This window comes from Triplophysa rosa, linkage group LG19, assembly GCF_024868665.1.
Source record: "Triplophysa rosa linkage group LG19, Trosa_1v2, whole genome shotgun sequence".
In the NCBI taxonomy this organism is placed as follows: Eukaryota; Metazoa; Chordata; class Actinopteri; order Cypriniformes; family Nemacheilidae; genus Triplophysa; species Triplophysa rosa.
This window is the reverse complement of record NC_079908.1, coordinates 12910284-12936921: the sequence shown is the minus strand read 5'-3', so window position 1 is coordinate 12936921 and position 26638 is coordinate 12910284. Positions and strand designations below refer to the sequence as shown.

The 26638-nt window shown below is 36.4% G+C and overlaps 2 protein-coding genes across 5 annotated transcripts; one reads left to right on the top strand and one right to left on the bottom strand.

The window, feature by feature from the left end:
• Window positions 1-192: 192 nt before the first annotated feature.
• nectin1a (nectin cell adhesion molecule 1a) lies at window positions 193-23721 on the bottom strand. 3 transcript variants are annotated; one of them, XM_057359494.1, is made up of 9 exons: window positions 23608-23721; window positions 23023-23097; window positions 10137-10508; window positions 9026-9325; window positions 8569-8686; window positions 8312-8463; window positions 3616-6613; window positions 1633-1699; window positions 193-1218 (listed from the first exon to the last, which is right to left on the bottom strand). In XM_057359494.1, the coding sequence occupies exons 3-7, from the start codon at window positions 10492-10494 to the stop codon at window positions 6114-6116; spliced, it is 1428 nt and encodes a 475-aa protein (XP_057215477.1). In that variant the 5' UTR covers window positions 10495-10508; window positions 23023-23097; window positions 23608-23721; the 3' UTR covers window positions 193-1218; window positions 1633-1699; window positions 3616-6113. The 3 variants fall into 3 exon arrangements, with proteins under 3 accessions (XP_057215477.1, XP_057215478.1, XP_057215476.1); XM_057359495.1 differs by lacking the exon at window positions 23023-23097 and having other exon boundaries at window positions 23608-23717; XM_057359493.1 differs by lacking the exons at window positions 23023-23097; window positions 23608-23721 and adding an exon at window positions 21553-23015.
• LOC130569709 (thy-1 membrane glycoprotein-like) lies at window positions 23673-26617 on the top strand. Of its 2 annotated transcripts, none has more exons than XM_057359500.1 (4): window positions 23673-23782; window positions 24574-24628; window positions 24804-25136; window positions 25224-26617. In XM_057359500.1, exons 2-4 carry the CDS (start codon window positions 24583-24585, stop codon window positions 25319-25321), a joined length of 477 nt encoding a protein of 158 aa, XP_057215483.1. In that variant the 5' UTR covers window positions 23673-23782; window positions 24574-24582; the 3' UTR covers window positions 25322-26617. The 2 variants fall into 2 exon arrangements, with proteins under 2 accessions (XP_057215483.1, XP_057215482.1); XM_057359499.1 differs by having other exon boundaries at window positions 23684-23798.
• The last annotated feature ends 21 nt before the right edge of the window (window positions 26618-26638 follow it).

Sequence of the window (26638 nt, the reverse complement as noted above, 5' to 3'; positions counted from 1 at the left end):
AGAGTGCAACTGTGATCCGTTTATGGCAGATGGTATACATTATGTAATGTTCACAAAATTCAGATTCATATCAGTTTAAATCCTGTATAATCAAAACGATTACTTCCTCAAAAAGACTGAAAAACTGAATAAATACAGCATCATTTTCAATCAGTATTAAAAAAACAAAACAAAACACAATGAACATTGAAGTTAATATTTAACCTATTTATTAATAGAAAAAGAAATAAATCACAAGATTAAATTACTACACTTTACTGTTTATCACCCAGCTGGTCACTGATTGTGTAATCTGTCTTGAGAAAATAACACTGTATCATGTACTAAACTATATAAATGCTACTGCTAATCATAATTTCACAGTATGTGAATGTAAACAATAATATGGACAAATGACCACAGAGATTCACAGATCCAGACAAACATTTCACCTTTGTACATGTAAAAAAATCTCACGCATACAGAATATTTAACGATGCATTTCATTACATTTCACAGATGGAGGTTACTGTACTTGGGTTATAGATCTGGCTGCCATACGTTTCACTAATGGGTTTCTTTAACAAAAAATATGATGAAGGCAAATGTTTTCAAGACAAACACAAGCTTTAACATGACCTCAACAAAAAGGAAAACAAAACCAAGCCCAGGGAAATAAAAGTTGCCATAGTTGAAGAAACACCATAAAAGCAGCAAATAGACAAAGACCTTTTTTTTTAAATGAAAAGAATACAGTAAAAATGTGAAATGGCATAAAACAATGGAGTGATGCATAACAAAATACATAATATGAGCCTTTAAGACCACTGACCTACTTTGAGAAAATAAATCCAAGCATTATTATTTTAAATCTGAAAATATCCAATTTCACATCAGGAATAATGTATTAAAATGTTTCAAACTTTGCATATATACATAATGTAAAAAAATACGAAATAAATGTATACAATCACCATCTGAAAAGAGACAGAGAGAGGTTGTGATTCATACATACTGCTCTTTAGGGAAGGTGTATGTTGAGATGGGGCCGGGGGGTGTGGGGTAGGTGAATGCGGCGGTCTGGTTGTTGTGATGAGTGTAGGGGTTTTGAGGCAGAAAGGTCAGAGGAGGTGGAATGGGTGGAGAGTGCTGCTCCAGATAATCCTCTTTGTTACACGCCAAACGGTAACTCACGTAGTCAGCCGTGTTTGGGAGCTCGTCATAGAACCTCCCGGGGCCCTATGTGAAAAAGATAAAAGGTCAAGACAGAAAAAGATTTTATGGGAGTGTTCAGGCACACTAGGCTTACTCTGGTACTAATACACCAAAGTTATAAATGAACATTTTAATAAAACAAATACACATTTAAAATATGGCACAACTTAAATGATTTATAATGTTTATTTAAATGATCTATATGTTAGTTTGTCAACATTCAAAAGGCAGTCATTCTTGTTTTGGTGGCTTCACCAGTAGGGAGCGCACATCGCTCACTGTTTCTGAAGCTTAAGGCACTGCAGATTTATAATTAAAGCTTCAGTACCTCTATTCAGGTCGGACGCCTGACCACAGTGCATTAGTGCATCTTTTCATCTGATAAAATGCTCAGAGCCTTCATTGGTGTTTCTGTGGGCTCACTGAGTGCTCACTTACCTGGAAGTCATCTGCTGCTTTCTTTTTCGAGGACGAAGGCTTTTTGTGGGCAGGGGAAGAACTGTTCCTGCAATAACAGAGAAACAGAAGTCTTAACAAAGCACAGATTCTAATGCAGCTACGAGGCAGTTTACTGTACTTTGCCGTTCTTCCTAAATTTGTTAGAAATGTTATAACATTGCTGTCAAATGCTTATTACATATACCAATTTTTCAAATCACATTCATACAATATCAATAATGATACTGGTCTCTGCGCTGTCACTTTTGTAACGTGTGACTTTTGTCACTTGAATTTTTTTATCGTTTTATGTAACTAGTTCTGTCTATTGTAATGTGTATTCTGTCTTGTCTACAGTTTATGGAGAAGCATTCAAAAATGTTTCATTGTAACCTACATAGCCCTCACATCTTAAACATATACAATAAATTGTATATAGCTTACTGTATGATGTTTTATGTTTTTGCTGCTTACATAAGATGGATTCTATGTTTAGAGTTAAGAGTTAAATAATGTATAGCCTAATAAAAACGAAATGCATTCTGCTAAACTTCTCACTGGTGTTTAATTAAGGAAAGTCATACATGTTTGGACAGTAAATTATGACAGAATTTTCATTGATCTTTTCCTTTAAATGAAAATATCTGCAGAACATCCACACAATGTCAAACTGGTAACCTTACGCTGTAACTCATCATAGTCTTAATTTATAGCCTGAAGATGATGTGTATGACGGGCAATGATTAAAAACATGCTCCCACTCACAACTAGGGCTGCAGCTATCGATTATTTTAGTAATCGAGTATTCTACTGATTTTTCCATCGATTAATCGGGTATTCGGATAATAAGTACGTTTTCTTTATTAAAGAGCAATACTAAATATACAAGAGAAAATAAGACAGGTCTCTTAAAATGAACAACTAATTTCTTTCCTTTTTAGAAAAATTAACTTATTTATTGCTGAAATTGCATACATTCATATCTGTGAAAACTAAACCCATTTAGTACATTCCATTGCCATATTACATTCAAAATGCAATATAGGCCTAATACAAATGTATACATTATGAAACATTAATAAAAATATAAAGAATAATTTCAAAGCTAAACAACTAACTTCAGCTTATGCATGATGCATTTAGTTTATCTAAATTAGTTTTAGTTTCTTTTTTTAATATTAAATAGTAATATATTTGTCCACATAAAAATACCGAGTTACCCGGACTTTTATTTTGGCAGGTCGTCGGAAGACGCTTATTTTTTAGTGCGTTAGCTTCGCTCAGAAAAAAAATCTGAAATAAACTCTCAGAGCAACTCTGGAGATGAAGTTCATGTCCTCATAAAGCGCAGACGCAGACAAATTCACGAGCATCACCCGTGTAGCACGTTAAACTGTGCAGTTCATTCACGCAGACACGCAGAACAGCCAGATGGCATGTGTAAATAACATGATTCGGAGTCCACAAGTCCTCATCTAGTTTGATGGACTCAATGCAGCTGGAAAACAAGTTTCACTCGCAAAATAGACTAAAACCAAGTAAAATAGCAGTTCACCATTTCAATAAGCTATCACTTATTTATCAGCATGAGAAACACGTGTGAGCGTGTGAACAGACTAAAGTGCGTGTGTCTCACGGTGAATGCGGGAGACTTGAGAGCCCTGTAACATGAACAGAGTTTAGCGGGCTGTGCGTCAGTAATAACGGTCCGTGGGGAAACGCAGTGCTACGTGTGTACTGTAGTTAAATGGATTAAACGAGGCTTCGAGGCAACAAAAATTGCCTCGATGATTTTTTGTATTCGAATAACTCGAGTTACTCGAGGAATCGTTTCAGCCCTACTCACAACACATTGAAAGTGATAAAGAAAAGTGGGAAAAAAATCACATTATCTGACAAAAATCATTTGAAGACATGAAAATGAATGAATGCCCCTTCAGATGCAGGCCTTGGGTTTGAACGGGTATCAAAGCAAGTACTCACGAATCATCGTCTGACCCCGTGTGCTTGTGCTTCTGCTGTTCTTTCACCAAGTATATTGTGCCAGCTATACTGAGTATGATGCCCAGGGCGATCACCCATCCAAGGACACCCATCACCCTCTCTGCTGCACTCAGTGGCATGGGGTTTTCTGCGGGACAAAATAATCTCCTTGCTAATTCCACCATATAGGCTACATAACATTACTTTTAACACTATTCTGAAACACTCAAAGCTTACAGGAGATCTATGACATGCCTCTGAAACATGTTTTTCGCTACAACATCAATGATAAAAGTTCTTTTGTATGGCCCATCTAATTGCTATTGTTTTGTGGTGGTGAGAAAAAAGCACACATCCGGCTCACATTAGCACACATTCCCCTCTTTTGTGCGACAAACTCATACCAACAAATGAAAGGTATTCATGGGAGCTTTTCCTTGTGTACGAACAATTACAATGCCAACCACTGAAAGGGAGACATGTCGTCGGGGGGGTTGTAATGGCGGTTAAAGAGATGTTAATGGCATAATGTTTCCAGTCAGGAACAGACAATAACAAGCCTCAAATAAGTGACCCATACATACCGCAAAAGAATGTTTGGTTCAGATGACCCAAATATTTAAACTGCTCACTTTGGAAATGAAGACTTAAGTAATTCTTTATATTCAGACATAGATGATATTGTTTAAAAAATCCTGTCTTGATCCTCATTAACTTGTACAGTATGGCAATTATATGTTTTTATTGATGTCATCTGAGGATTTACGAGACTTGTTTACAAAAGTGTTTTCAGAATAAATACAATTTCAAACGGAACAGCACACACAAAAAAAAACACTGTATATTAGTATGTTTGTCTTGGCAGCATAATAAAATTACACCAACACAAAACACATCAAGATTTTTGGTAATAAATTAAGCAATAATTACAAGATGATGTGCTGTACAAACTATATCGCACCATTTCCATTGTAATTGTGAAAACATCTCCTATAAGGGCTGTCACAATATAAGATTCATACAACATGATTATAGTGGCTTAAAGAATAAAAACGATAAACAATAACGCAATATCTGATCAAATAAAATAAGTCAGTCAAATTCATTTATTCTTGTTTATTTTGTGTGATTTCTTTTGGCCAATAAAAATCGCACAAAAGATATGAATGGCTTTCAAGGCAAAATGTTAACCGGCTTTTAACCACCACCTACTGGTTGGAGTAGTTATTATAGTTTTTCTTTAGTTTTATTATTATTTTAAAGTTCATGTTAATTTTTATTTCAATTAACAGTAATGTTTTGATAGTTTTTGTTTTAAAAAACGATTATATCCTTGACAACCAGAAACTGGCACTGAATTACATACAATATAAACACATTTAGTATTAACATGATATCAATAATTACTAATGTCACAGTTATTGTAAACAGCAGTATATTGTGACACCCCTAACTCCTATACATACCCAATAAACACAAGCCCTTTCAACTACAATGATATACCATACATGTGTCCTATGGTGTGAAATAGCAACAATTTAGAAAAACAAACTGTTAATAATATATACATTTATATTATCAATATCAGTTTTTATAATATAAAACAACGGATGAAGATAAATCTCTCTTATGCTAGTTTATTTATTCTAAAGTTTTGCTGTCACACCATACTGTAGGAGACATTTACACATTTATTTGTCAACTATACATTCTAAATAATTTACAGCACATCATGACTAACATCATTTTACACTAAGCATTTTAAAGCATTTATACAGTGTAATGTACTGTATTTAATGTTATCTTAAATAACTTTAAATAACATCAAACTATGCAAGCAATCATATTTTAGAATGCAGCCACTGATGCATTCAGTAAATCACTGAGAACTCAGTGGTACGATTGTTTAAATACATCTGTTGATAACTTACATATCATCATAACCGCATAGTTTTAGTATTTGACTATCCATTGTCGTGAAATATAGTTAATTGTGGAAAATCTGTTGAATAAGATACAAAATTAAAGCAGCAAGTCACTATTATGTTTCAAGAACACAAACACCAACAACACAAAACAACAAATAAAGGCAATATTTTCATGAATCATGCACGAAATTGTGTCCACAAGACTTTCACAGTTTAGAGGTTATAGTACAGTTTTAAAGGTCCTTTATTATTACAGAGTACAGAGATGAACCTGCTTTTTTTAATACAAAGGTGCATCAAGACATGCTCTCTCTTTAAAACTTGGCATCCATCTTAAAGGGACAGAATCCCATCATGCAAACTCAATGACATGGCCAAACATTAGCCAGTCCCTAAACATACTGTTTTGATTTTCATGTCGGCAATTCACACATGTGGTGCATAAATCTAACCCAAAGTCAATTTCACATGATCCCACATCTGCTTCAAAAGGAAGGAGATGACAAGAAAGAGGGCTAAGACGAAGATAAATGACAAGGACCCTGCAGTGAATCTCAAAGTTTTCAAATTCTACACATACCACTCTTCTTTGGAGATGACCGAACCATCCATCTGAGGAACCATGTCCACTGAAACCTCCACTTCAGATCCATACTCATATACATAAGTCTGCTCATTGCATCCGCATGTCACATTGTCTTGACTCAATCCCGTGTGGAAAGTCTTCATTCTGCTATCACGGTAGTTGTGGAACTCGTGAGCGCTTCCTCCTAAGATACTGGAGCCTCTGTAAAGGCCCAGCTTCTTCTCTTCATCTGAATCTTCAGAGAACGTCAGACTGTGAGGCAGGGAGGCGTGCGGCTGTAAGCTTCCAGCTTTGCTGTAGCCATTGCCAAGGATTTGCTTCTTGGTACTGTAATCTCCTTTAAACATGCATCTCCGACGATATAAAAACACTATCAGGAGCGTGATGGCCGCCAACAGGACTGTGCCGCACACAACAGCACCGCCAATGACGATCCCTGCTTGCTGTTGCTTCTGAGACATCTCATGTGGGGAGCTAGAGAATTCTGGGTAGGGAAAGAAATGGTGGGGAGACGGTATGAAAGCTTCACTAAAAGATATGGTCATTTAACCATCTCCATTTAGTAGTACAATATTGGATTTTTAAAGACACAAAGAAATTGCTTTTTACGCAAGTTTTACATTTTAAAGCTAGTTCCTGAATAGTCTTAAGTTTAGCTATGAACCATGATTTGATTTACTATTTACTAGTCGGTGTACTAGTATCAACCATTGTTTCTTTTTTAGTTGTAAAACCATATTATCCGTAAGTTAATAATAGTTTTACTACAGTACAGTACAATAAAAGGTGCTTCACAATGCCATAGAAGAAACATTTTTGGCTGTATGGTCCCATAAAGAACCTTAAACATCAAAAAGGTTCTTTAGACTATAAAAAAAGGAAATGGTTCTTAAAGGCATGATTCAACCCAAAATTCTGTTATCATATACTCTTGTCATTTCAAACCTGTATGACTTTTTTCTTCTGCAAAACACTGAACCACGGCGGTACCCATTGACTTGCATTAGTTTTGTGCCCATACAATAGAAGTGAATGGGTACCGCCACTGTTCGGTTATCACCATTCTTCAAAATATCTTATTTTGACAATAATTTGAAATGACAAGAAATTGAGTAAATGATGACAGAATTGTGCGAGATGAGTCATTCATATTTTTGTTCTAGTGTTCTGTAAGATATTAAATTTTAAATATGTACAGTATTGGGAAATTTATTTTTTTGTAAAAAGTAAAAAAATTTGTTGTTTTAGCATGTTGTTTTAATGACTATCCAAATTTATTTGTATATTTATTTGTAATTAAAATACAGGAAATTTGTACACAAAATAATTGTACACTTTTTTAGGTTAAAGTCAGTATTTAGTGTGACCTCCCTTGGCACCACATCTTGAACTCTTTTGGGGAAACTGTAATGAAGAAGCGTAATTTTTCTATTTTTTTATACTGCATAAAACTTTCCTCTATTTTCTGCTTGTATTGTAATAAAACGACTGAAAATAATTATATATGATCATTGCACCATGCTTAAACACGCTTTGCTGAACATTGCTGAAACGAGTAGGGAAGACTGTAATTTTGTCAACTTTACACGTAGCATACAGACAGCTTTAATGTCAAACAGCATGGACTAAGTAAAAAAACCTTCCAACTTTTCATGTTCCAAAACTTCCAATTTCATGTTGTCTTTAAAAAAAGAGACAAACGTATAAGGAGGGGTTGGATTTGGGGAATAGTTTTCTTTACATTCTTCTTGGAATTTCATCCGAGACGCTGTCAATCAGCCAAAGAGATCAAAACATGCAGCAGGCCAGACCCACCATTCATACATGAGCATGCACGTACAGGAAAACACACAGTAAACCACACCTTATGTTAACAGCATGCGATGAGAAAAATATAATTTGAAAACCAAAGCCAACAAGTTAATTCAGAAAGGTATGTGTGAACGACTTGCAGCCACATGCAAAGTGTTGCCCCACAGCAAGCGAATTCAAAAACACCTCAGAGCCAAAGAACGAAAAACAAAGAGTCTCAACGCAAGAATAGCATGAAAGTGTATTCAGGGATGTTTCAGAGGCAGTCAAGGATGAAAGAGGAAAAACCTATCTGTCATTTACTTGCACAAAAGCAGACTAGCTCGGCAGTCACATGCATTTGTTTCAGAAGGAAGCGGAAATAACTTACCCGTGACAGTGACCTCAACGGATGCTGAGCCTGTCCCGATACTGTTCGTGGCATCACAGACATACGTGCCTGCAATGTCATAGGTTACAGGGCCTTTAAAGATCAGCACGTCATCACGGAGTTCTGCCGAACTTGGCAGAGAGCCGTTCAAGCTAGAAAGAAAAAAACAAATCAGGGATTTATGCACAGTATCTCTCTTATTTGTTATAATGACAGAGATAGATCTGCACAGAATTTAAAGACACGTATTTACGTACTATCTCCACTGAAACAAAGAGATGGGAGGGTTGGCGTCAGCCAGACAGGTGAGCTGAACATTCTCTCTGTTCAAATACCAATTCCCATCAAAGCCCTCTATTATCACCTCTGGTTCATCTGTAGAGAAAGAATAAAAACGTGCAGAATTGTAGCGTTAAAGGTATTTAAAGGGATAGTTCACCCAAAACTAAAAATCTGTCATCATTTATTCACCCTCATGTCGTTCAAAAATCGGACTCTTTTTTCTTTGGAACATAAAAGAAGATATTTTGAGAAATGTCTCAAAGGTGGTTTTGTGTCCATACAATGGAAGTCAAAGGGGGCCAATGCTGTTTGGTAACAAACGTTCTATAAAATATCTTCTTTTGTGTTGTGCAGAAGAAAGAAAGTCATACAGGTTTGGAATGACGTGGAGGTGAGTAAATGATGACAAATTTCAACAGCAAGCTTTCTTACACTGAATGTTGAGCGTTACGCTGTCTGTGTATGGCTCTTCATTGTACGTGGAGACACAGGTGAGCACCTGCTGGTGTATATCTCGACTGGGAACCACCAAGTAATCACTGCGAACTGTGACCGTGCCATCTGGGTTGCGTATCTCCTGGGTTTTTGATTCGCCATCTAAACTGGTTTCCCATGTGATCACACTGGGTGGCTTTCCATTGGCTGAGACGCATGTGGCAACAGTCATCTTCAGATCTTTGGATCCCGCCACTATAGAGGGTGTAGACAGACTCATCTGGATCATTGGCCGAGCTGCAGGACAGATATGGAGGCTTAGAACATATTATGCATTTTTACTGCACTGAATTCAGCCACTGGATTACATCATAATTCTTGTTTTGCAAGCTCTTTAGAATATTACTTTGTATTTATTGCTGTTCATTCAGAAATGTAATGCACTACATTCTAATTGGGTTCCTGTAAATATCATTGTTAAGAGTGGATAGAGACAGACCTCATTGGAAAATGATATGCATATAAATGCATTACTTATTTTGGGGGGAAATTGCATGTGACTGTTGCAAAATTATAGGAAAATTCACTGCAGCACAATATTGGCTTCTAACAATGAATAGGCCTGTTTGAAGGTATAGTTCACCCAAAATGAAAAGTCATATTGTAGGACTTTATTTCTTCTGCAGAACACAAAAGGAGATATTTTGAAGACCGTTAATAACCAAAAAACGGCGGTACACATTCACTTCTATTGTATGGACACAAAACCATTGCAAGTCATTGGGTACCGCCGTTGTTCGGTTATTAACATTCTTCAAAATATCTTTGTGTTCTGCAAAATCAAAAAAGTCAAACAGATTTGAAATGACAAGAGGATGAGTAAATTACAGAATTTTAATTTTTTTGGGTGAACTATATCCCTTTCCTGCCAAAAATGAAATGTCACATGTGTATTTCATTAAGAGTAACCATGATATACAAAATATTTTTGAGTAAACTGTTCCTTTAAATTCACTAAATAATAAATGTGCTTGTGGTTTCGACATTTGTGGTCTGGCAAACATGATGTAGATTTGGTACTCTACTCAGAGAACAATCCATCACATACCATAAACAGTGAGATTGACCATGTTCTCCCTGTTTCCAGCTGGAAAAGTGGTGTACTCGCAGATATAAGCAGATTCATCAGACAGTCTTAGTTTGTTAAAGATGACAGTGGTGTCCTCCAGGGAAGGGGTGCGCTGACGGACGGCAGGGTTCTTGAAGCGCACCCTCTCTTTGAAGGGCTGCAGCACTGACACTCCCAGGGCGGGATTGGCGATGGCCACGTTCTGCTTGGTGCCATTAACAACTTTTTGCCAGGTGACCTGGGAGATCTTTACAGGTGGGTTACTGTTGACAAACTGACAGCGGAGCTCCACCTGTGAACCCACAAATCCGGACTTACTGCTGTCCATCTGAACCATTTGACCGTGAACACCTGGGAAATGAAAGAATAACAGTTAGGGTCTCATTACTGTGGATATACAGCCATGGAAAAAATGTACAGACCTTTTCATATTTTAATTTAATCAGCATTTCTATGTGTGTTGTGGCCATTCCAGTCTAGTGTCTGTTGAATTTTAACAAAATCAAACCTCAGGAGTGACATAAAGTCATCCAACAGCAATGTGAAAGACTGACAGCATGACAAGACAGATGAAAACTGTGATAAAAATCGAGGTTAGCATATAATTTCTTTATTTTGTTTTATTTAACTAAATACATGTAGAAATATTACTGTTATATTGCTTAAAAGGTAATATGAACTTGTTTTCTTTGCGGTATTTGAAGTCTGTAAAAACACAGAGCATATTTTCGGTTATTTTGACCTGTTTCTCCAGTTTTCATTTTCTCCAGTTTTAAAAAAAAAATGCATATAGAAAATGATCAAAAATTATATTTTACCTAAACACATACCTATAAAATAGTACATTTAGAAAAACTGAAAATAATTTTGAAATGGTCTCTTCATCTTTTGCGCCACTGTCTGTTAGATGCCTGCCTGTCCATTGATATAAAGATGTCCAACTAATATTGAACAAAAAATAAAATTTCACGCAGAATTTAATTTAACACCTGAACTTATATAGATATATGAAATTGTATATGAACTTATATAGATATATGATATATATGTTCTATATGAACTTATATAGATATATGATATATGAGATCACAATGTAGAATTTAAATCTCAAGAAGTGGAATTAAACAAATTTTACACTTACAGCAAACGATACACTTCATTTCCAGAATGCTTATTTATATTTACCCAAACTCTCATTTTTTTCAGACTTTTACTCCATCAATTTCATATATCTACCCCAGACCAGAGAGAAATCTAATAGCCGTATCTGTTTCAGAAGTGCGTGGGACAACTAGCTCTGCAACTTCCCTAACGGTTGTGTTTAGCAAATTGGCATGAAGAGACTTCTTGTCCTTCACATGCCACTGTATTGGTGGACAGCAGTATTGACAGGTGTTTATGTGCTACTTTACTCTTGCTCTGCACAGTGTAAATAAGCTTCCACAGCTCCTTGAGGCTGAGATGGGTCTTAAATCTAGTTATCTAAAAATAGGATGGTTTAAGAACTGTGGCTCAAGATGCCCAGAGGCTTCTCCCGCCCTGGCTAAAGGGTATCTGAAGATGCGTGTGTGATACTCCAATCAGAAGCCTATTTAAAACAGACAATCCCTAACCAAAAGTACTGTTGTTGAAGCTGAAATCCCTTACATAACAATGACCACAAATTCAATGACCACACTAAATGGTTTGTTGTAATTAAGGCCAAAAACATGATGCATCAGAACGTATCACTATATAAAAAAAAACTACTGAATCAAACCATGTTGATGATCATGGTACAATGGAAAGCAAAAATATATTTTTTAATTAACATGTATATACAAATATTTAAGGCAACAATACAAATTCAAATTGAATTGATATTATTTTAAATTCAATTTATTTCAGATATCCCTTTCAGAAAACCTGTCCCATGTCGTATCCAGGACACAAATGTAACAATATGAAATGTCGTCTTTAAATCTTTGCTCAATAGAGACATAGTGAGCTATTACAAAACAACAACAACTAAACAAATGTGAGTCACTGGGAGGCAGAAAGCCTGTCCTGGATTAGAGTAGACAGGAGGGGTGGAGTCAGGCTTTCCCGGGCTTTAGGCTCATGAGTGCCAGCACGAATACAGCAAAGCCCTGCTGAATCGAGGGCCACCACACGACAGGTCAGAAGAGGTCATTAACAGCGGCAGATTACAGCATTCAGGATACTGAAGTTCAGGACTGCTTCCAACCCCATGAGACATCATCCAGTTGCGCCGTGTAACCGCAATAATACCTGCAATTTTGTAGATATCTAATTAAAGACATCCAGAGAGATGCCACAGAATTGACATCATCCACTACATCACACGCCTTTACCACAGCCCTTTTCTCATGCAACAGGATGAAATGTTGAAAACATGCATAGAATGTACTACAGCAAAACAATGCCTTAGTAATATTAATAATTGAATAAAATAAATAAACAATGGTTATTCATTTATAAAACAGTAATTTTATAGATCAACGATTTATGCACAGGGCCCTTGGGATGGGCTTTTTTTTAGCGTGTCTGCATTTTTATACCTTTGTTTTTCATTAATATTCCATCAACTATCAAAAACTATGCATCATTTGAAAGCTAAAATACACACGTTTGGTAAAAGGTTAACAGTTCATTAAATGGGCATTAATCATTAAATGGTCAAACTAACAAATATTTCATTATAAAATGATAGCGAGATTAGATTAAAAAAACACCAGAAATGATACACAGAAGCCTGGTTTAATAGATGCGGCACTTTTGTAAGAGAATACAACTTTCTCAACAAGGACTATTTAAACCTGTGACAGAAACTGAAACAGGTTTTGTCATCTGGACGTGATGACCTGACTGTAGCTGGAGAGGACTGTGCTTCATAAGTCAACTGTCACTGAACTAGCGACACAGGCTAATAAGAAGTGAAAGCCTGCCGTCAACAAAGGAGACCAAGAACACAGATGAAACTGGTGTTCAGCTGTCCGGCCCTCTCACTGCATTTGTGAGTCGATTAGAAAAGACAGACCTATCCACATAACACACACTGTGACTGCTTGCTAACAAACTTTTGTTTTGCAACAAAGTCTGAACATGTCAGTCCCCGTTATGTGGCCCTCTACATGTACAATACAACTTTTGGGCTACTAATAATTGAGTACCTCAGAGATGACGTATTTTTGTTTGCCAACCCTGGAAGCGAGTTAGCATTTTAGCACTAACGGATTCATCGCCCCAAAGTCTACGGGTTTTTTGAATGAGTTTCTGGTAAATTTGCCTAAAATAAGATCTGTGGTTTTAATCTATGACTTAAAACACACCAGTTATAACCCGCTCGTGATTTTTAGAAGCTTTATCGTGTCTTAAAAATGGCGGTTGCTAACAAGTTGCTTAAAGCGACTACTTCCTCGGGCGGGCGGGGACGTTGGACGTCATCGCGCATATACGTAGGCTAGAAATCTCACAAACAGGGGCGGACTGGCCATCTGGCGTACCGGGCATTTTCCTGCTGGGCCGCTAACGTATGGGGACGTAATGGACGCGTTTTCTGCTAATGTATGGGGCCGTAACGGAGGCGTTGGCCGCTTATAAATGCGACGTATTATAAATGCGAATGCACGCAACGCGAATGCAAAAGACACGTATGCATGCACCGAACCCCCCCCCGTCGACAGATTCGGTGGAGGGCCGATGCGGGCCTAGAAATGCCAGGGCCGATTTTTCTTCCCAGTCCAGCCCTGCTCACAAATAATGCAATGTGGGCACAAATCTCAAATGTGGATGGGGATTCATTCAAGGAGTAATTACCAGGAAACATGCATTTTACAAAGTTTGAAAAAGTTAACGGAGACTTGGTGGTGGTGACGTTGATATCAAGAGACCGTAGTGTAGTCCGTTTAGCCTCATGTTAGCTTTTCACTTCTTGCGATTGTATTTAGGCTTTAAAAATAGCAAAAAAGTTATCTTGATAGACAAAACGTGTAAACATCATAAACCTTTGTTAATCACAGAGAATAGGCTTTCGGTCGAGGGAACCAGTGTGGTGCTAACTTCCGGGTTGGCCTACAAAAATACGTTCTCTTCCGCACCTGTCTATCAAACATAGTTTCTCCACGGTTGAAAATGTCACACACATATGACTCCATTAGTTCCCACTCTGTCTGTGCACGGCTGAGCTCTGCTCTCTGAGCTGATTAAAAGATTTGAGGAATGTCAGCTACAGTCTATCTAACACCTCGCTGTGCATTATGGTGCTGCAGAGAGGTCCCAAACATTTCAAACTCATATATGAACTGCGAGAGCTCCACACAATATACGGTATGTGCAATTCCATGCAGATGTCAACCTTAAGATGAAAAAATCTAGTTTTTACCAAAGGTTTTCATCATACCGATATAGGTCAGATGTCAATATTTGGTGGTTTAAATACCCACGTGAAGTCTCTCTTAAGCATAGTTTTCAATAGTCAGGTAAGTGTCCATATTCTTCATAAATGGGCACGTGAAAATTTAAATAAAATAACTGTTTTGTGGTTTATGAAGAGCCATTTCTTCTCCATTTGTTGGCTATTACTGCTTCTGGTTTGCACCTTTTAATTCACAGAAATCCTACAAAGTATGTTGTCTTTCAAAATGTGCGCTCCTTTTTTGTCACATCTATAACGCGTGAATTTTTCTCACTTTTAAAATAGAAAATATGTGTATACTGATATTTTCTGATGCCTGGACTCTATCATCAGGGGTTTAGTAAAATACAAACAGATGATTCAATATGCCGTAATATTCTTTCAGAATTTATACTTCAAGTTTTGACTGAAAATGTCACATCCATAACACTGGAATTGCCCATCAAATGACTACTGAAATACTTTAAAACAGAGAAATGTAGTACACAAAAATGTTTGCCTTTTCACAGTGCCAACATCAGAAGCATCTATCTCTTTATTATCGTCTGACAAGATCACCACCCGTTGTTGGGTTTGGTTCCACCTAAACGTGACTCAGAATGAATAAAAAAACTTGCTTGTGCAAGTCACTTACTCTCACGTAACTGTGAATCATTTCTGTCCTGATTTACTGCTCTGTGTTAAATACAGGCAGAGATCGGGAGCTTATCGCATGTTCTTTTATCTTCAAAGCCCTGTCCATTTTCATAGGAAAGCTGAAGAAGATTTATGATTTTAATATGCGGCTGTACGTTCCACTACTTTAGTGAGACAGTGATCATAGTGGGTCTTTACAGAGAGTGAAATTAATTCTGTTCTTTCATTTTCCTCTTCATCACAGTGAATCATGCCTAGAGAATCATGGTGAAATAGAACACCCTGGGTATAATGCAGTACATATAAAGCAATAAAGCAGGATTTAGCTTCTAGACGTGACAGAGATAAACCAGAAGAGGTTGTTGGTTCAGAGGATTTTTATTTTCTGTAGCCCAGCCAAAAGGTTCAAAAGAAATTGGTGAACTTCTAATATGCGCTAAAGTACTTTTTAACCTTTTGTAGCCATAGTGTTCTGTGTTCTTATAAATGAAAACAACAGCAGCTTGTTAAACCAATAATAGATTGATATACCAGTACTTGTACCGCTATGTATCATTAAAAATACAATTTGAATGAGAATCTGTGTTCAATCTACATAAGCAATTAAAGATGCATTACATACATTTCATACACATGAAATGCACTTCAGTCATATAAACAACTTCGAAAGACATCTGTGCAAATCACATTCGAATAAAAATGTAAGTGTTGACATGGGAAAATGCATTTGCAGCATTAGGATGCATATATTTTAATGGGCTATTTGTGCAAACTGATGGCATGCTTTAAAGATAATGTTGTTTTCTCATGGTTGTCATAATTTGCCATTAATGTCATGTGACCAATCACATTGGAATTGTAGGAAAATGAATTCATTATTGATTGACCAACACTGATTGGCTAATGGCACCACAAGAGCACAAACAGTCCCAACAAGCCCTTCACCAGTCCAGACCAGACCAGACCAGACTGAGATATGATGCCAGCAGATAGGGAACAAGATGATTTCACAATATGTTCAGAAAAATAAAGAAAACATGTTCTATTTAGCTACACAGCTACTTTGATAAAAATATACAGCCATTCCAAATATTGAATTATTCAGCATTTCTAGATGTATTGTGGCCATTTCAGTCCAGTGTCTGTTGAATTTCAACAAAATCAAACCTCAGGAGTGACATAAAGCATAAAGTCATCCAACAGCAATGTGAAAGACTGACAGCATGACAAGACACATGAATATTTTTTTTCTTTTCCTAAATACATGTACAAATTTGTTGTATTGCTGTATTCTGGAAATAAATGGCAATAGAAACAATATTTTTATTTGAAATTCGGTCGATATTGTTAGTAGTTCACAGAATGAACCAAGAATAACAATTTTACCCGAACACATAAACCAACTTCAGTGATCATTTTTTACTTGAAAGTATTTAACTGATTATGGGCACTTACTCCTGGAAGTCGATTAAAGTCAGCCAATCAGATTAGAGTTTACTGGAAAGGGAGTTGCAATGTTGTGTGCAATATGCATCAGATGTTTAGTGGACGGACTGGGTGTGGCACCTGGGGTTGAGATTAATACCATAGACCTGAATGCGAAAATTCATTAACATAATGGATAAACAGTTCTGAATAAACTAAAAGGGGGTCTTTGTAATCATAATTTCTGTCCGTCCAAATGTGATGACTACTCATTATTTCCAAACCATAAAATAAAGTGGAGTATACAGTTCTGCTCATGGATGCTTTACTTAGGGAGGCTACTTCAAACAAAACGTTGTTTATCTTTTAATTTGATGCCTCCATCCCTAAAAACTGCTCATGAACAAATCAATTTCACTTCACTTTTTGTGAATGTGCAAAACTATCTTAAAGGGATAGTTCACCCAAAATAAAAAAAAATATCCTCTTGTTGTTCAAAACCAGTACATGGCTCTTTCTTCTATGGAACACAAAATAAGATATTTTAAGAAATGTCTCAGTGGTTTTGTGTATATACAATGGAAGTCAACGGGATCTAATGTTGTTTGGATACCAACATTCTTCAAAATCTCCTCGGTTGCGTTCTGCAGAAAAAGTCATGCAGGTTTGGAATGACATGAGGGTGAGTAAATAAAGAAGGAATAATCACTGGGTGAACGGTCCCTTATCTCTTATATCTCTGAACTAACACTAATCTGCTTGTAAGTAATATTGTTTACGGGTCCAAGCCTCCACTCGTTTCAAGTGAGGCGACTATAGTTATTGATTTCACACATTTACACTATATGAAAAACACGTTGTCTGGACATCTGTGATTTTTTTATGGAATTTTTATGGAGATTTTTTGACAGTTTTACAGCTTATCAGTGCATATCAGCATTTTTTGTTGTTTGCCTATGGCATCTGATAGAGCATTTGGACCCGGCAACGGTATATGGCCTTCCATATAGGGTGTTGCATGACGTCAGGCTTAACACGTGTATAACAGAAATTCAACAACAGCACTCAACATCGCTTTGACTGCATGTCTCCCTGAGAGCTGTCCATCATGATACTCATCACAATTTGTTCTCTCTAAGCATTAGGCTTCTTAAAGCCAGGCTGTTAAATCTAAAAGACAAGCCAAGCTGGTGACATCTGCAGACTGAATGTGTAATTAGTTAATTGAAACCATATATATATATATATATATACACATACACATACACAGAATAACAATAATAATGTCCACACACTCCTTGCCCATATTTTGGAGATTCATACTGTAGCTGAAGTGTCTAATGTCGATTTCCTCAAAATCAATGTGGGACTTATTTAAGACTCTGGATCAAGAATGTTTTGTTGACCAATGACAGACAGGTGGAAATGTTCAGGGACCTATTTGGAAACAATCATCTTTTACTGTATAAAAGTATTTGGTGACACCATATGGCACAGAAACTGCACACTTCAGTTTTAATAACACTACTGGGTAATGTTAACCAGAGCTGAGCACCACAGCAGTAAGCCGCCTTAAGCAAGCTATCATACTTAATATGATGTGGCAGTAAACCGCGAGAGTCGCTTTGAGAGTCGTCTCTTTGAGTAATACCACCAGGCAGGGTTATCAACGCTTACCAGCGGCCCTACCATTACATGGAATAACACAGCTCTGAAACACTTGACAAAACTATCATATCTGTCATTCAACTTATAGAGGGCTTCATCTGACGCACGTGCCTCGCCCGGTCTGTGTTTGTTGATTGCTAGTGGATAATATATACTATATAATTAATTTCATTTATATTAATATTAATTTATATTAACATTTTATTGTATAATCATTTTATTAAGTAAACAATTTGTTGAATTTTATTGTATCTTAATTTTATGAAATAAACAATTTGTTGAATGGGTCGTGTAACTTTGTCGTATTTAAGTTTAACCAGGTTCTTCTACTGATGACTCAAAATAATACAGGCAAGACATACTTTTAACTTGCAAGTAATTTACTTGTTATTTCTTTTGCTTATTTTCAGAAATAATCTACAGGGACTCTATTCTTTGCAGATGTGTACCGGAAGTTAAGTTTATGACACAAAATGCACAATGACATTTGTTTATGTTGTTACCTTGAAACCGTCAATAAACTGAAGATTGTTAGATTTGTGGTTGGATTGCTCAACTCTTACAAAACTCTCAGTAAAGTTTTGTTTGTTTATTACCCGCCCTAATATTTCTACATCTGTCTAGGTGACTGGTATTGCTTTAAAGGGATAGTTCACCTCAAAATGAAAATCTGTCATCATTTACACACCCTCCTGTCATTTCAAACCTGTATGACTTTCTTCTGCAGAACACAAAAGAAGATATTTTGAAGAATGTTGGTAACAGAAAACCGTTGGTCCCCATTGACTTGCATTGGTTTTGTGTCCATACAATATAAGTGAATGGGGACAACATTTTTTGTTTACCAACATTCTTCAAAATATATTCTTTTGTGTTTTGCAGAAGAAAGAAAGTCATACAGGTTTAAAATGACATGAGAGTGAGAAAACGATGACAGAATTTTCATTTTGGGGGTGAATTATCCCTATAATATCTCCCATCATTCTGTTACAGCTATTTGTTTGACAGTTGCTATACTAAGCTGTACAAAAGTTGAAGACATGCTAATTACATTTCAAAGTACATATAAAAAGTAAATAATTATAAATTATTTTAATATAACATTTCTTTTATTTCTTAATAATTAGAATAAAAACATTGGCAACATCAGGTGTTTTTTGCATGGTGCGTCTGACAGACCAGTCTTAATCCAGATTTTTGTTCATATCCATTACTGACTGATATTTGCTGAGCTGTCGGCTGGTGGGCACGTAACGAAAAAACGAAACGTTTTAGTGATTAGTCCCTCATCTTAATCACAGCTCAACATTACTCAAGCACAGAGGACTACACTACATGCACTGCACTGACTTATGCCAACGGCGTGGCTTTAGTACTGTGACCTGTTGTCAGAGTCAGACCCTTCACTGTTACCCCTGAACTACATCATCCTAGTTCAGAAAACACTCCCAGTATCACTATGGCAACGGACCAAGGCATAACAGATGGTGGGAGCATGCTCAATGGCAGTTACAGGGGGATGCTAGTAAAGGGGGGGGGGGGGAAGTGGGTCAGGATCAGCCACAGCAGGATCAGACAACGCTAGACAAGCCTCGCGCACACATGTAAACACAAAGAAACATTGTGTTTCAACATTTCTTTCTAATTAGAGCTGCAAATTGGATGAATACGAAAACGATTTAGGATATGAAATAATTTAACTATGTAAGACTAAACTGTATTATCAAATAAATAAATTCAATAAATAACTAAAACATGTATAAATAAAATGAATAGCACATTAAGCCAATTATAACACTTACACTAAAAAATGATCTTTATAACAATAAAGGTGAATCTTGTAAAACCAACAAATTTTACTCAAACTATATATTACATTTGAGGAGGAACTATCACAAAAATAAATTTGTAATGCAAAAATGGCTTGAATTTATTATGGCACTTGGCTAGCATGATTTCATAAGATTCACCCATCCGTTTGAGGGAGAACTGACAAAATGTTAATGTTTGTCTGTGGCATTAAAGGGATATTTCGCAGGCAAAACTACATTTCCCCATGTTTTGGGATGATGAGGAAGCTCTTTCAGAGACCAATTTCACAAACAGCTAATTTATATAAAAACATATTTAATATATAAAGAGAAGCACTTAAGCAGTGTTTGGCAATTCAGCTAGTGGTTAGGGAAGATCATGTTAAAATAATTTTGTATTTATTAGCCCCTGTGTCAGTCAGTTTCAGTTTGACTGCAGTCTGCAGCAAGTGGCTTAAAAAGGCGCACAAACGTTTTCAGATGTGCGTTCACTTTACTTTTTGTTTAAATCGAATGTACAATATGTAAAGGATCCATTATTCCGTCTATTACAAACATGACGTCAAAATGAACGTTGTAGGAATCGGATATGCAGATAAATCCAAATCCAGCACGCAGCACACTGTGGGACTACTGCTGTTGATTTATTCCACAAGCCGATTTATTAAAAATAAAAAAGCAATCACAGCGACCAGACGTTTCTTAGGTGTGCCATTTCGGCATGAATCGCAGACGGTGTGTTTAATGAAAAAAAACTGACTTTGCAGACTTTTGCTATTGCGTAACAAGACATGATTTGATTGTTAGATTGCTCGTAAGATCAAGAGATGCTCATGACGGTTTACGTTCATGCTTTGCTTCAAGATAAAAACGAAATACTTCTGCATGGTCCTGAAATTGTTGTTGGCTTCCTCTTGTTTGACTTTAGGTGTAGGCTAACGTTTTGTACCTCTACAAAGGTACAAAAGAAAATACACACTCTTAAAAACAAAGGTGCAGTAGGGGCAAATGTGCTTTAAAGGTTCTTCACAACGATGCCACAAGGAACCATTCCGCCAAAGGTTTTTTGAAGAACCACCTCTTTCTTTTATTTATGTGAAGAACCTTTTGTGAAACAGAAGGTTCTTCAGATGTTAAAGGTTCTTTATCGAACAAAATATTCTTCTATGGCATCGAAGAACCATTTGAAGCACCCTTTTTAAGAGCGTACATAATTGTACCCTAAATACCTACTGTGTTGAGGTTAACAGTTAAATGTTTTGTTCCCCTAGAAACAAAATTGTCACTTCAGTACCCTTTTATCTGATTGTGTATAATAGGATATTTAAGCCTATCAGGATACACTGTTGCTAAAGTACCATCCCAAACAAACCCACGTTCGAGCGTGTAATACAAAAACAAAAATATTAGTTATCCACAAGACATTTATTTATCTTACCTGATTTCAAAAGAGCCATCAGTGTTAGCACAAACTTCAAAAACATCGTGATCTGGTTTAAAATGTAGCGATTGCAAAAAAACCTGATGCTATATTAGACTGGCAGAAAACTCCCCCATTTATTGAGATTTGTCCAGCGCACAGGAAAACAGGATGACCTGGCGTCCAGCTGTTTTTCTACATCCAGTATCCACGCGCAGGTCCGAAGCTTATAATAGTCTGTATCTGTAATAGAATTACGCGCATCCGAGCGCACTTTGAACTGCGCGCGAGGCCACTTGGATATACTTTCTGCTGCGCGTGGGTAGCGGACCATAAATCAGCTTAAAGCGCGACCCACTGAGATTAATGTAGAATGGAGGACAGTCACAGTATCAACCTCTGTCCTCTTACTGCCTGGAGAGTTTTCAAATGTTTTTGCCCTGTCGTCCAGGATCGATCATCTACATCCTTTGCGGCTTTAACGTTTCCTCTGAGTTACAGTACACGTTTCGACCGTATCTGCAAAATCCAGTAGTGAAATTCAAGTTGCGCTTTTCTAATTCGTCGAGTGATTAAAAACAGTTGTAAACGGAGTTAAAATGTGCAGCAATAACAAAAAGTGATGTCCGACCTAAAACAAAGTAGGTACAGACTAAGAGCAGACTGTGCGACGTCAATCGCATACCATGCGTCAGTTCAGAACTCGTTTCAACATCATAACAAGCTGGTGCATGCAAACAAACTCTGATTTGTGAAGTCATTCGGGTTCTTGTGGCAACTCACTTTACGGGACGTTGTATAATATAAAAAGAGACAGACCGCCATCGCGTGGTCAGTAAATGCACATACAATTGATCGTTGTCAATACTATATTACATTTAACTGAATACTATATTGTAGAACTGGTTCCATTTAACAGGTACTGCTGGTAAAGTGTCAATAAATTACTAGAGAGAGAGAGAGAGAGAAATGTTATAAAACATAAAAGAGAGAGACAGTCAAATGTTATAAAAGCCTTTTTGGTCGTAAGAATATTGTGAGAATATTGTGCAATTGTTGTTGTCTCATAGTGTTAGGCCTATATTTTATGTGTCATGTTGTAATGTAAAAAATTAATTTGTCATTTTTAATTTGTAGGGAGTTCCTGAGAATAAATTACTGGGCAACATTTGTACGGTACCACTGAATTAATCTCTTCATTTGATGTGAAGGGCACGTTGTCATGGCATACTCTGAAATCCTTTCAAATGTAAAACACGCCCCCACCTTGCCAGCATTTATGAATTTATAACAGCATTGAAAATGAAAAATTCAAAATAAAGCTGTGGAATTAATTCTTAACCTTACCAATATACTGCCAGTGCTTCTCAAATAACATAAGGAAACAATGGAGATGTCACTCACTTTAAAAATAATCATTCATCCACATAGAAAACGCAACAATAAGCACTAAACGCAACAATAAACACTGTAGTGTTTGTCATTCACCTGTCTAGAAAACAGTGTTTGTCTGAGGTGCGGCAATCGACTGGATGACTGAAATCTTTGTGGTACTGAATCCACCTGGATCCATAAAAAAAAAGACAAAGGTCTTTTACATGCAAATGTCTCTTCTAATTTAAATGCAACAAACTACACCTTAAATATTAAGCAAAAAAAAGTGTGAGGGTAGAAGGACTTAATTTAGTCATTTGGTAATATTGCATAATCAAGTCTAAATATAAACACAATGCAAAGAAAATCCTATAAATACAACACACTCCAAACAAGCGAGACTGGGTCATGTTAATGGGTGAACTATTTCATTCTGTTCATGTTTATGTGTGATACATGTTTGGTAGTTAGAAGAGAAATTCAAAAGAAAAATAACCTGTCCTACTCTAAACCCACTGTTTCTATTCTTCTGAATCAACAGCAATTAATAAAACAAATATAAATAGGCTGCTTTAATATTTTTGTGACAGATTTCAGATTTTGGGGTACAAATGCATAGCATTTTTGTCTTCAAATATATTAAAAATAAAGACATTGCAAAAAGGCATTTTCTAGTTCATCCAAAAGGGGGAGACAAACCTCCACTACTTCAGTTTTCCTGCTCTCTCTTTTTCCTGTCTCGTATCCACAGCTTTCATCCTGGTCACCTCCACTCTCCATAACGATCCAGCACTCCAACTTTATGAATCACACACAGGAAAGGACCTTCTGCCAAATGAAAAAGAACACAGGCCGGGATTAAAACAGCATTCTGGTAAAGTATCTGAAAGGTAACCATCTGTAAACTATGATGTCATGCTTGCTCAGGACAACAACAGAATTATATCCCTGCATTTCCTAATACGATTTGCTCTGTTATCTGGGATTAAGGATTACAATGAGACCTCATCTTTTTATCTTGAAAAAAATGCACATTCTGAATGCCAAATAATCTGTAAATGCACAGAGTGGGAAATGATTAGTCTTCATGATTCTCAGAGTATCTCTCATTGGTGGGACTGAATATACATTTTAGACACAGGGATGTAAAGATGTTCTCACTCCCTTTCTGCTTGCATGTACTGTATTGGTCTAAACATGGACATTGTACGGATGCAGCGTGGGATGGGCTGCTGCAGTGCAGTGGTCCATTAGGTTTGTGTTTTGAAGGGTAAAGTGCTGTGTAAAACAGATAGGTGGAGCTATAGCACTTCTGAAGCTTGTGCAGATGGGTGTCCTTGATGCCACACACAGCTGAAAAGACAAAACATTTTAAAATGCATGTTTGTTTAATGTAATGTTTAATACGTTTTATTAAGCAAATTTGACATGTTTTTCTAGTTCAAAGACGCCTTTGCTATTGCAAATGGTTTATATAAAAGCTCATTTTTAATTCACGATCACACTATTCACAGTTTAGGGAATGACACAGCACTGCTGATATTTTTTTTAATAAATGTATGCATTTGTGCGTATTGTTGAATGAATGAGGCATTTATATAGCACTTTATTGTGTATTGCTGTACACCCAAAGCGCTTGTTAACATCTTTCTGAATTCACTACAGCGTTCTGCAATGAACACATCAAACTCTATTTTTGTGTGGATTGTATTTCTGGAAGGTAGGAGAATCATAAAGATTATGCTATTAAAAATAAATAAATAAACAATAATTAATAATAATAATGAATTCATACTTTATTAAAAATAATATTCATTACATTACTTCATTATTTGTAATGCATTCTGTTGACACAGTAAATGTGTAAGTTATAAAACATGATTTTTCATTTGCAGTTCTGATCAGCACAGTCCTGTGTCAAGGTGAAGAGAGCATTATTACAGTATGTCAAGAGGAAGATACTGACCTCAGAGTCAACTGCCTTCTGGAGCCCAAAGCCAACTACCACACAGACTTTGAGTTCTCCATGTCCAAAGGCAACAAGGAGATGATCATAAACACTAACATCTCTGGTATTATGCCTGAACCCAAATTCAGACACAACACATTTGTGACAGAGATTGAACCCTATGGATTCAGACTGACCATGATGGGCTTCACCATCACGGAGAACACTACTTTCATTTGCAAAGTAACCAAGACCCAGAAGACTCTGTTTGTTGAATTGGGTACAGTAATTAGGTTCAATGGTATCATTATACAAATCCATAATAAATATTTTCTCTCCCTAAATTTGAACTTGCCTTCCCTTACAGACACCATCGAGCCCTGCTCTGCCATCAGTGTGTTTCTGCTGGGTTATCCCTGGATCAGTCTTCTAATTCCTCTGTGCATCATGTGGGAAGACTTCTGAGAAATAGCAGCGTATACATTACATAACATTACAGTCTAAATAAAAAGGGGAAAACATTTCTGTACAGTTCTTAGCAGGGCCGGATTTAGGAGGGTGGGGGCCCCTGGGCTTGAGTTGTTTTCGGGTCCCCCGTACTATTTAAAATCATGTGTTTGTTAGCATTAGTAAATGTTTTTTCTCTCCAATGACTAACAATAACACGTGTTCATTGGTTTACACGTTTATAATGCTTGTTTTGACAGTGGGAGCCACAAGTGGTGCGTTTATAGCATGTAGGAAGTTTCAAACATACTTAAATGTAAAATCCAATCAACATTAATAATCAACATTATTAGTCCCCTTGATATTGTATAGTTTTTGACATAATCATACAGCCCTACCATTATGTATTTTAAAATTAAATTTATTGATCCATAATAAGAAAACTACTAAAAAGGAACAAATGTGTGTGTTCTCCCTGTATTTCTCGAGGATGTTGAGAGATTATACGTCTTGGATCTAAAATTTGAGAACACCTGCATTAACATGAAACCAACAATGAGCAATACAGTTGTCAGCATTTATTAATCTTGTTTATTGTTAGTTAATGCCAAATACAATTGTTCATGTTAGTTCAGGTGCATGTTTTTAAAAATATTAGTAAATACTGAAAATAAAGATTAACAAATGCAGACATGTAATCTAATGCTTAACTAATGTTAACAAATGCAACGGTGTAAAGTGTTAAAAATATATTAGTATTCTATTGCAATTCCATCAGTAAAGCATATGACAGATCTATGAGTTTGAAATGCACATTAAAATTGTATTCATATAATGAGATGAAACGTCTTATTATGGCTTAAATAGTTTCATAATAATGAGATGGGTCCATAGTTTTGTAAAGTCTAGTTAACTGAGGTTGTGCAGGGCAAATAGGGCACCCCTCTGTTATAAATCGTTTTAATTACTTTATGACTAACATAACATCATTTTAATGTCAAATTCTTAAATGTAAATCTAAGAGACAGTTTAATGCAGCTCACAGGCCATGAATCCATGAATGGTATATCTGCAAGGTATCATCTTAATTTAGCATTTACATTTTGCCAGAGATCTCAACGTCAGACATGAAATAACTATCTAAACGCAGTTTGTAAAAGCACGAGCAGTTTGTCCCTTCACGCGTCCCGTAGTTCGGTTGTTTTAACTTTGTTTATTAGTTAGCAGAATGTTTTCATTTTTTATTTACATGGATGGATTTAACAGTGTTTGCATATTATTTACAAGAACCGCTTATGGCCACAGAACGGGAAATATTAGAAATAAACTCTATAT

Coding starts and splice junctions, on each gene's coding strand:
- nectin1a (XM_057359493.1), bottom strand. CDS start 21,598: ATGTTTTTGAAGTTTGTGCTAACACTGATGGCTCTTTTGAAATCAG. Junction 10,509..21,552: donor GATGGCTCTTTTGAAATCAG/GTAAGATAAATA, acceptor TTCATTTCCCAG/GTGTTCACGGTCAAATGGTT. Junction 9,326..10,136: donor GGTCAATCTCACTGTTTATG/GTATGTGATGGA, acceptor TCTGTCCTGCAG/CTCGGCCAATGATCCAGATG.
- LOC130569709 (XM_057359500.1), top strand. CDS start 24,583: ATGAACACATCAAACTCTATTTTTGTGTGGATTGTATTTCTGGAAG. Junction 24,629..24,803: donor GTGGATTGTATTTCTGGAAG/GTAGGAGAATCA, acceptor TTTCATTTGCAG/TTCTGATCAGCACAGTCCTG. Junction 25,137..25,223: donor GACTCTGTTTGTTGAATTGG/GTACAGTAATTA, acceptor CTTCCCTTACAG/ACACCATCGAGCCCTGCTCT.